At 36.6% G+C, this 11,716-nt stretch overlaps 1 protein-coding gene across 1 annotated transcript in view; it reads left to right on the forward strand.

Moving 5' to 3' along the window:
* UHRF2 (ubiquitin like with PHD and ring finger domains 2) overlaps nt 1-2,642 on the forward strand; it is a 78,291-nt gene extending 75,649 nt beyond the window's left edge. Inside the window, exons 15-16 of the mRNA XM_007098556.3 lie at nt 862-960; nt 1,940-2,642. Coding sequence (XP_007098618.1) covers nt 862-960; nt 1,940-2,086 — 246 coding nt within the window. The 3' untranslated portion in view covers nt 2,087-2,642. The remainder of the gene's footprint in view (nt 1-861; nt 961-1,939) is intronic.
* The last annotated feature ends 9,074 nt before the right edge of the window (nt 2,643-11,716 follow it).

Below are 11,716 nucleotides of genomic sequence, written 5' to 3' on the forward strand. Positions count from 1 at the left end.
TAACTGAACAGAAGATTAGCCTTATGACTATTCAAAACTCTACTTACCTTTCTAGTTTAAAAGAAATGGTTGGGTAAAATGGAACCAGTAATCGCTTTTGATGAGTATAAGAGTACCCATTTGGTCATATTTGCTTTAGATGGCTCTACCGTTTATAATTTAGTCCCAATTTGAGTAAACATTGGCATCAGGAAAATATGGGATTTTTGGATTGAGGCAAAATATCACAGAAGATAATCCTAGGAGAATAAATATGTTGATTCTTTGGAGTATTAGATACTACAGAGTATTATTGCCTAATGCTTTTATTTATTTATTTATTTATTTATTTATTTATTTATTTATTTATTTAGCTAAAAAATAAATATTGAAGTTTCTTAACAGCAAAAGATTAAATAAATAATGTGTTCATATTACTGGAATACCACCCACCCAGCTTTTTTGAAAAGAGACATCTATATGTAATGACCTTGAGACAAGCTATCCATGATTGATATTTTTCCCCCTTTTAAGTTTTTATTTAAATTCTAGTTTAACACATGTCCATGACTGTGTTAAAGGCAAAAATAGTAATCTCTGGAATGTGAGGTTTAAGGGGAGACATTCACTTTTTAATGCCATATATTTTCACTTTGCAGCTTTTCCAAACCAATTATAAGATTTAAAACTAATGTATATATATTATGGAATGAAGTTTCTTCGGTTTTATATTTTCATATTTGCTTATGGTTACCGTTACTTTTTTTTAATACAAAATGTGTTAAATGTGACAAAGACATTTTTTCCCTAATTACTTATAATCTTAGTAGTTTTTTACAAAGCTAACCTTTTTTTTTTTCTTCCCCCTGGGTGCCATTCTAGAATTTTCTGAAAAAATTGGAACAATCTTTTATGTGTGTCTGCTGCCAGGAGCTAGTTTACCAGCCTGTGACAACAGATTGCCTCCATAATGTCTGTAAAGTAAGTAGGTTTCTTTCTCATTTTCCCTTGTTAGGACAGAGGGCAACTAACCTCCAAACAGTTTTAGCACGTGAAACATTTTTCCATGCAGCAGAATAGTTGTGGAACCTTGCCAGTTAAGAAACATTTCATTACATTTTGGCAGTAATGCATGTTTTAATTTATTTTAATTTTATTACTATAGACAGTAATAGTCAAATATGTATTCTATAGTCAAAGGTATTGTATCATGTTTGGAATTGTTGAGAATTTGAAATGGAGAAGAAAGTAAGGTATCATTGCTATTTTTGTTATAGCTTATGTATGTTTTATATATTATAGTGCGGACTGAAATAATTCCATCCACTTAATGAAACCTAAAACAGATTCTGTCTGGTAGCATTTCCAGAGGAGTTGAATATTGCATTATTAGTGTGGTGTAAAGGGGAAGATTGAGTTTTAGTCAAACCAAGGTTGGAATCCTGCTCTACTGCTCAGTGCTTGTGTGTCCTGACCTAGCTTCTGAATTTTAATTTCTTTTGTAACATGGAAACAAATCTTCCACATATGTGTTTGTGCCTGACCCATATATTTCTGGAAGACACATTCTATGTTAAGTGATTTGATAAGATATATAACTTAGTTCTAAGCAGGGAAATCCTAAATTTCTTTTAGGTGTTCTGTTATGAAGGAACAGGATTAAAATCCAACGTAGGTGAGGCTAGTGAAAATCATACATAAATTCTAACACTCTCATTTTATTGGATGAGGAAATTAAAGCACTCAAAATTAAGGTCATTTACCTGAAGTCTCACAATATATGCTGGAAGTGGAACTTAAAGCCATGTCTGTAGACTAGTTTTCAGAGTGCAGATTCAGGCCTTTACAGTTCATCTTAAGTTTCTAGTACCTATTTAAAAGCATAAGCCATTGACTTTTCTACATGCTATACTCTGATGAAATTGGGTATGTTTTTGTTTCTGTTTTGATTTTGCCTTAGGATTGCTTACAGCGCTCCTTTAAGGCTCAAGTTTTCTCCTGCCCTGCTTGCCGGCATGATCTTGGCCAGAATTATCTCATGATTCCCAATGAGATTCTGCAGACTCTACTTGACCTTTTCTTCCCTGGCTACAGCAAAGGACGATGATTTGTCTACTACTGTGTTGCTCTTGGTGGCTTTTTGGACAATAAAGAATCTAAAATGGTTGGGGGGAGGGGGCGGGGAGGGTGGAAGCGCTATGGTGGACCATATCTCTCACGTTCTGAAGCAGCTAATCCTCTTTCCTACATAGCCATTATCTTGTGTGTGTAGTGAGAGGCCCATTTCTCAACTGTCTTTTAAATATCAAAAGGTAGTTCCTGTCAGTAACAACTAGTTTTAAATCAGTAAAAAGTCAAAGCCTCAGCTCTAGTTGATATCCAAGTTATGATTTATTTTGCAACTACCTCAGGACAGAAAAGACGTATGGGGATTTTTTAAATCATTGAGTAATTAAATGAAGTTTTAGCTACGCACTGCCTCCCAAATATTAGTTGTGCCTGGTTCATGTAATTTGATTTTACAGAAAAGGAAATGACACTCGAGATCTTTGGAACGCAGCTTCTGTATTGTGCATAATACATTTTTAATGTCTTCTTCCATTACAATGTGTTTTGCAAGGACAAGTTCATTTTTTAGCCCATTTTGTGAGCTCCATTGTGCTTTTTTTCTGGTGTTTTATGCAAGTTGACTACTAATGACTAATGAGAACAATATGAATGCATTGTTGCTGCATTAGTGTAATGTGGTGTGGTTTTGCACTTAAAAGAGGTATTCAGATGCTCTAGTTGTAAATGTTCATGAAAAGCCTCTTCTGTACTAGTCAAACTGCTTTTAGTGAGTCTCACCAGTGGTTTTACATCTGCAGAGCATTGAGGGCTGGGCTTGACTTTTGAGAGGACTGAAATTGCTTCATATTGTGATCCTAAATTTTATATTCACTATATTCCCTAAAGTATACATTAATAAATATTTTATGACCAGAAAAATAGCTCATCTTACTTCACTTTTCTACATTTGTCTGGCTTGTAAGTATGTATTTTTAAGAAGTAATCACTTCCAGAAGTAATCACTTCCAGAGTATTTCATTGTGCATTTTAAAATAGACATTTTGTACAATTCTCTATTCTTGATTTTTGGTAATAAGAACTAGTATGAACTAAGGACAGGTTTCACCTTATGTTTGATTTTTCTTTTTTAATTTTACTAAATTAGAAAAATTTTCTATAATAACTTGTCTTATGTTCAATTTTAGCATCAGTGCTACTTCTTATTTCACAGACATGAGAATATGCTAAAACATTGTTCTGGTCTCTGAAAGTATATTGTTTTCATCAGAGTAAAGTTTTAATATGATTGAATCAGTTTTTCTATTCCTGAATTCAGAGCCATATATAATGTCAATATTTATTGAGTATATGTGTGTTTATTTAATCCTTCTGACAACCTTAGAGGCAGTCCTGTTATCCCCATCTTATGGATGAACCTCAGAGGTACAGAAAGGTTAAGAAACTTGCCAAAGTTCAGGGGCTTCTGGGTGGCTCAGTCAGTTAAACGTCTGACTTCAGCTCAGGTCATGATCTCACAGTTGGTGGGTTCAAGCCCCACGTTGGGCTCTGTGCTGACAGCTCGGAGCCCAAAGCCTACTTCTGATCCTGTGTCTCCCTTTCTCTCTGCCATTCCCCTGTTCACTCTCTGTCTCTCTGTCTCTCTCTTTCTCTCTCTCTCTCAAAAATAAATAAACATTTAAAAAAAAAAAAAAAAGGAACTTGCCAAAGTTCATACCTCAGGGAAGTGGCACAGCTGTGCTAAAAACAGGCAATGTAAGCCCAGGTGCTGGCAGTCTTTACTGTTGGGCTATAAAGGATCTCACATCAAAATCAAGTTCTGGGGAACACTTACAGCATAGTGATTGGAATGGTTGTCACTTTGGGCTTGTTTTTAACAGACATTGGAATCATTTTTATTTTGAAGGATCTAATTTAAATAGAACCTTTTTAGATTGAAATGAATCATTAAATTGCATCATCTAGTGTATTCCCTTTGGCACTGGCCATCTCTCTGCATGAAGGGTGGGGAACATCTCCCAGTTTCAGCTACGTGAACTGGATTGTTCTGCTTTTATTGGCAAAATAAATGATTTCAATAGTTAGGCTATATTTTGTCTTTTTTTTAATTTTAATTTTCATTTTTAACGTTTATTCACTTCTGAGAGACAGAGCATGAGTGGGGAAGGGGCAGAAAGAGAGAGAGACACAGAGTCTGAAGCAGGCCCCAGGCTCTGAGCTGTCAGCACAGAGCCCGAAGCGGGGCTTGAACTCATGAACTGCGAGATCATGACCTGAGCCTAAGTCAGACACTCAACTGACTGAGCCACCCAGGCACCCCTACGCTATGTTTTGTCTTAACTTTGCTATAACATTATAGACTAGGAAAGAAAGCTGATTCCAGCTTAACATGTTCAGGAGTCCAGGGCGGCCCCAAACTAAGCAATTTTATTTTGCTTTTAAACTTTTTTAAAAGACTTCGTTTGTTTTTACATAAATATTTCAGTTTACTCTAAAAGATACAGGAAATAACCACAATACCATTGTCATACATGTAAAGAAAAAAAACGTTATTATCAAATATCTAGTAAATATTCAAAATTCCATTGTCTCAAATGTCATATATAGATATTTTAGGTTAGTTTGTTTGCATCAGGATCCAAATGAGGACCTTACATTGTTGTTAATTGCTATCACTTAAGTATCTTTTAGTCTGTATATATCCCCTCTATCAATTTTCCTTTACTTTTTGTGATTTGTATGTTTAAATTATTCTAGAGTCTGACAGAGTAAGATATTGCTGACAATAACCATGTGGTATGGTTTAACCTGTTTCTCTTTTATGTAAATTGGTAGTTAGAATTCAAGCATGACCAGATTTAGGTGTGAGGGGTTTTTTTGGCAAGATTTCTTCATAGGTGATATGGTTATCCCTTCAGATACTACATAGTATCTGGTTGTCTCAGGCTTAAATTTGAAAGAGGAGCTTTTCACTGGATTCTGGTACATGTAGTAGGTTACAGTGATTACTATTAAGTACTCAGCCACTTTCATATGGGTAGAGTTTTTTTTCTTAAATTTTCTTAGATTAAGAAGGGCCTCTAGTTATAGACTCATTTCTAAATAATATGGCTCACTCAACAAATACGTGCATACAGGTATGTTTAAGAATGTTAGGTAAGGGCATCTGGGTGGCTTAGTTAAGTGCTGATCAGACTCTTAATTGCAGCTCAGGTCATGATCTCAGTTTGTGAGATTGAGCGCCATGTTGGGCTCTATGCAGACAACTCAGAGCCATCATGGGATTCTCTCTCTGTCTCTCCCTCTCTTTCTCTGCCCTTCCCCTTCGCAAGCCCTCTCTCAAAATAAACAAACATTTAAAAAAAAAAAAAAAAAGGGCACCTGGGTGGCTCAGTTAAGCATCCGACTCTTGACTTTGGCTCAGGTCACGATCTCGGTTTGCAAGTTGGAGCCCCACTTCAGGTTCTGTGCCAACAGCACAGATCCTGCTTGGGATTCTTTCTGTCCCTCCCCCAGTCACATGCTCTCTTTCTCTCAAATTAAATAAACATTGAAAAACAAAATGAAACAAAATAATATTAAGTAAGCTTTGGGGAGGTAGCAATCTAAAACACCGTAAGCTCTCTCACAAACTTGTTAGGACAGTTTGGCTAACAGAAAAGGGCCCTGCCTGTAACTTAAAAGCTTTGGATTTTAGTGTAGAGTCTACATACAAATTGGATAGAGATCTGTTCTGACTTGTCCACTGTGTGGCATTTCTATTTTTGCTTATTAGGGATCAAACCTTTCCCTATTCTTCAGAGCACCCTGAAAAGATAGAGCTCATGACTACCTGATTTGAGGGAACTGAGCTTGATGGTCTACTCATCACCAGCTTACGCTGGGAAGAGTGTTTTGTGCTTAACTGTTGTATGCTGGCTGATCCCCATATCAGACCTTTAAATCCTTGAAGGAACTAATTATTTAGTAACCTGGATTAATCAGACGCTATACACACACACAAAAAAAAACACTAGACACAAGATATCAAGAACTAGCTAGAGGGACCAGACAGGCAGACCAAATGACTGCTATTGAAAGAATGAATGAAAGAATGTCACACTATATCCTCAAGTATAAAATTGTATTGCATTGATAGAATAACAACAAGCTGCTGTGTGAAGAGTAGTTTGAGATTAAAATTCTTGTAAATAAATGAAAACAATATAGACAAAACAGAATAGACAAAATCTGAACATATTACTGGGTATTCCATTATATATGGATATTCCAAAATTTGTTAATGTATCTGCTAATGGATATATGAGTTTCCAGGATATTGCTGTATAAAGCTGCTTCATGTGTAAGTATTTGGAAAATAGTTGAAAGTTTCCTATAAATTAAATATGTTCTTACTATGCAACCCACCAATTTCATTAGTATTTACTCAAGATAAATTAAGAGATATTCGAAAGTGGTTTATACCATTTTACATTCCTGCCAGTCATGTATGGGAATCTAGTTGCCCCACATTCTCACTAACACTTCATTTTTGCCCTTTCATTATAATCATTCTAGGGGACGTGTAATTTCTGTAGGACACAAGAGTGGATTGAATATTTACTGACCAGAATGAGGGTAGTCATTGGTCCTGTACTCCTGGTATTTCTGACTCTCAAGGGCATGTTAGGATTGTACATCTTAGCCTCCTTGTGGCTGGCTATAGTCATGTGACCAGTTAATCATTGAACTGTAACAAATGCTGTGTGTCACTTCTAGGCAGAGCATTTCATTGCCCCTCCAGAGTTTTCTTTGCCCTTTCATGGGGATCAGTAGCACCAAGACAGCTTTTCTCATAACCTGGGTCCCAGAATGAGAATAATACAGAGGCCCACCCCACCCCCAGCCAAGCCATGATTAACATGTAACCATAAGTGAAAAGTAAATCTTCAGACCCTAAGATTTTTGAGTTAACACAATATGACCAAGACAACATGACCTGTTAGAAGCCAGAGGTGCCAGCTAAGCTACTTCTGGATTCCAGACCCACAGAAACTATGATAAGGAATGTTGTTTTAATTACTAAACTTTGGGGTAATTTGTTATGCAGCAAAAGATGACTAATACAGATAGGGTAACCCTAAGTGTCAGTTCGTCAGGACAAACCAAGTTTTATTGTTTGTTCCAGAGTGATTATGAATACCATTCACTTTTCCTCTTTTAAAGTGGTCAAGTTTAGGAAAGATTACCTTATTCATAGACTCAATTAAGATCTCTAATGACCTAACCCTGACACTTTGTTTCTGAAAATATTCTTTCCCTACCATACCCAAGAATTTAACTCAATACCATTTTTTTCCTTGAGAAAATACAGGGGTTTTTTTTGTTCTGTTTTGTTTTTTAAATCTCTGGTGAATTGCCATAGATGAGAAACGATACCGGTAGAAAGCATAGCAATCCCATGAACATTTTGCCTGGAAATGGTCTCCAAAAAACTTGTAACTAGAACTCTACTAGACACTAGGAAAAATTTTTGAGGTGCCCTTCCCTTCTCACATATATCTGTTCTTCATTCTGTTTGTGTGAAGATCGTGAACTATATTATATTCCTCAAATGCTTTAGTTAGAATTTGCCTGATTGGTTATTAAGAAATCACAGTAAAAGTTGCATGAGTTTTTGAGCTTGGTTATCTATTAAGAAATCACAGTAAAAGTTGCATGAGTTTTTGAGCTTGTTTGCAACCACCACTAAACTATATAGACTACACATTTTAATTTTGGTCCCAGATATTTATTTACCAAAAATTCACACAAACACATCTTAACAAATCTATAAGTCCTTATAAAATACTTATAAAATATAATACTTATAAAAGTACTTCAGTTTTCTAGAGAATACCCCCGACTCACTTTTTTTCACTTTTTATTTTAAATTTATTGTACACTGACAAGTTCTAGAGTTCTTGTGTACTCTTCACTTACCTTTACCTTAAAGATACATCTTCTATAGCCACAATAAGTTATCAAAACCAGGAAATTGATACTGGTGCAATAATATAAATTTATAGATCTTACTCAGATCTCATCAGTTTTTACATGAAGTCATTTTAGACAAATCTAGTTCTGACATTTTATACGTGTATAGATGGGTGTAACTGTATATTTAAAGGTTCCATCACAGGGCACCTGGGTGGCTCGGTTGAGCATCCAACTTCCACTTAGGTCATGATCTTGCAGTTGGTGGGTTTGAGCCCCACAACGTGCTCGGTGCTGACAGCTCAGAGCCTAGAGCCTGCTTCAGATTCTGTGTCTCCCTCTCTCTCTGCCCCTCCCCCACTCACTCTGTCTCTCTCTCTCTCTCAAAAATAAACATTAAAAAAAGATATTTCAATGTTCTATCACAAACAAATTGCTTCATGCTATCCACTTCATAGTCACACCCTTTCACTAACCCTAACTCCTGACAATCGCTAATAAGTTCTCCATGAATATAATTTTGTCATTTCAAGAAAGTTATATCAGTGGAAACATACAGTATGTAACTTTTTGAGATTTATGTGTTTTTTTCCCCATAGCATGATAACCTTGAGATCCACCTAAGTCATTGCATATATTGATAGTTTCATTCTTTCTATTACTGAGGAGTAGTCAGTTTTATCTTCTATTAACCCATCAATGGGCTTTGAGGTTGTTTCTAGTTTTTGCCTATAAGGCAAAAAAAAAAAAAAAAAAAAATCATACAGGTTATTGTGTGAACACAAGTCTTCATTTCTCTAGGATACATACACAGCACAATTCTGGGTTATATTGTGTGTGTGTGTTTTACTTTATAAGAAACTGCTAAACAGGTTTCCAGAGTGGCTGTACCATTTTGCATTCCTGAGAGACCCAATTGTTCAGTGTTCTTGCCAGTACTTGTTATTGTCAGTATTTTTTTCTTTTAGTAATTCTAATAGATGTGTAGGAGTATCATCATGGCTTTCTTTTGCATTTCCCTAATAGCTGATGATTTAATCTTTCATGTGCTTATTTACCATCCGGTATATTCATGAAGTGTCTGTTTAAATTTTTTGTCTGTTTTCTAGTTGGATTGTTTCTAATGTTGAGTTTAGAATTTTTTTTTTTTAATGTTTATTTTTGAGAGAAAAAGATCGAGCATGAGCAGGGAGGGGCAAAGAGAGAGGGAAACACAGAATCCAAAGCAGGCCCCAGGCTCCGAGCTGTCAACACAGAGCCTGATGCAGGGCTTGAACCTACGAACTGTGAGATCATGACCTGAGCCAAAGTCGGATGCTTAACCGACTGAGCCACCCAGGCACCCCTAGAATTCTTAATATGAGCACTAGTCCTTTGTCAGATATGTGAATTTCAGAATATTTTTATCCCAGTCTGTGACTCATATTTTCGTTAAGAGAGTGTTTCTCGGAGAAAAAGGCTTTAGTTTTGATGAAGTCTATCTGATTTATCAGTTTTTTATTTTATGGGTCATGTTTCTAGGGTTAAACAACTCTAGAGGAACATAATTTATTACTTTTACTCAGATACTTTCCATTATTCTTTACAAGCCTGATTTTCCGCTTTTCTGTTATTTCCTTTCTGTATGAAGAATTTACTATAAGAATTCTTATAGATCAGATCTTCTGGTGACAACTTCTCTTTGTTTTCCTTCATCCAAGAAAGTCTATTTCACTTTTACTCTGGGAGATCTTTTCACAGGATATCGAATTCTGGTTGGCAGTTCTTCTAGCACTTGAAAATACCTTGCCACTTCGTTCTGGCCTCTATGGTTTCTGATAACAAGTCTGCTGTTGAGGCATGGAAGCCCCAATCATAAAACACATATCTTGTCCAGCCTCCTTCATGTCCACATGGTTTCAGGTCCTGTGGGTTCCCTTTTCATTTCTGCCATCTGGAGGTCTCCTTTTCTTCCTTAATAACCAGTTTTTGTTTTCCTGTTTGTTTTTAATGGGGGGGACAAAAAGCATTTTACCAGCCTTTCCATTTGGAACAGGGATGGCAACAGTTCCCACATCTCTTGAGTCTGTGTCCAAAAAGAAAAGTGCTGTTAGCATTTTTCATACATTATTATTTCACTTCTCATACACACTTTGTGAGGTAAATGGTATCGTCTACATTTTATAGATAAGTTACTGATTTCAAGAGAGTTACCGTAAGTTAGATAGCAGCCTTAAACTCAAGGCTCTGTGTTACTTTCTACTACTTTTTCTGCTTCACTATGTGTTTATTTACTGCAGTATTTACTTTCAATTTATACTATATCCTTTTGCTCTTTGAAAACCAAGTCTGGACACTATTTTAAAGAGAACAAATGTGCAACCTAACTGAATTTCATCTAAAAATTCTGAATGATTATTGTTGCGTGGTGCATATTTCTTTTAGAGCTTCTTTTCATTTTCATAAGAGCTGTATGTTAACTAAAATTTAAATTAAACAAAATAAAACATGGTGGCCCCATGGGGGTTCAGTCACTTAAGTGTCTGACTTCGGCTCAGGTCATGATCTCACCGCTTGTGGGTTCCAGCCCTGTGTGGGGCTCTGTGCTGGCAGCTCAGAGCCTGGAACGGCCTGCTTTGAGTTCTGTGTTTCCTTCTCTCTCTGCCCCTACCCCACTTGCACTCTGTCTGTCTCTGTCTCTCTCTCACATACACAAAAATAAACATTAAAAAAATTTTTCTTTTTTCAAAACATGGATATCATTCTTTTAATTTTTTTTTTTTTTTTTTTTTAATTTACTTTTGAGACAGAGAGAGACAGAGCATGAGCAGGGGAGGGGCAGAGAGAGAGGGAGATGCACAATCCTAACCCGGCTCCAGGCTCTGAGCTGTCAGCACAGAGCCCAACGAGGAGTTCAAACTCACGGACTGTGAGATCATGACCTGAGCTGAAGTCAGACACTTAAAGACTGAGCCACCCCGGCGCCCCAACATGGATTTCATTCTTAAAGGCAACTAGGAGCACCTGGGCGGCTCAGTTGGAAGCATCCGACTTGGGCTCAGGTTTTGATCTCATCGTTCATGGGTTAAGCCCCACATAGGACTCCATGCTGATGGTGTAGAGCCTGCTTGGGATTCTCTTTCTCCCTCTTTCTATCCCTCACTGCTCATACTTTCTGTCTCTCCAAAATAAATAAGGTTTAAAAAAAAAAACTAAAGGCAACTAATTTCTGGGAAATAATGAATTATGTACTGAGCCTGTTTAACTGTAGCACCTTTCAGACTCTCCTCCCAGAACTTCCTCATGCTTAGGAGCATTAGACTTCAAATTAACAACAATTTTCTGAATGGCAGATACCATTCCAGGCTAAAGGCGGTCTTTTTGACAAAATACAGAAATAGTGCTAATCCTCCACAGTCCATCCGCTCCCTCCCAACATGGCTGGCACCACATACTATACTCACTCCTTTGCTATTTGCAAGTTTATTTAACAGCCTACCCAACTGTCGCCTTCTGTGGAAAGTATTTTCCTCATTGTATTGTGGAATGCATTTGAAGCAACTTCTTTTAACCAATAAAAACATTTAGCTCTATTTTGGGGAACTTTAATATTCCTCTGTAGTTCATGTAGGATAGAATGTCTTGAACATAAGCAAGTTATTTTTTTCTTTCTGTTCTTTATGCCAGACTTTAAAGAAAGGATCTGTTAGCATCTAATTCTTTGGCTGCTCCTACT

Source organism: Panthera tigris, chromosome D4 (assembly GCF_018350195.1).
Source record: "Panthera tigris isolate Pti1 chromosome D4, P.tigris_Pti1_mat1.1, whole genome shotgun sequence".
In the NCBI taxonomy this organism is placed as follows: Eukaryota; Metazoa; Chordata; class Mammalia; order Carnivora; family Felidae; genus Panthera; species Panthera tigris.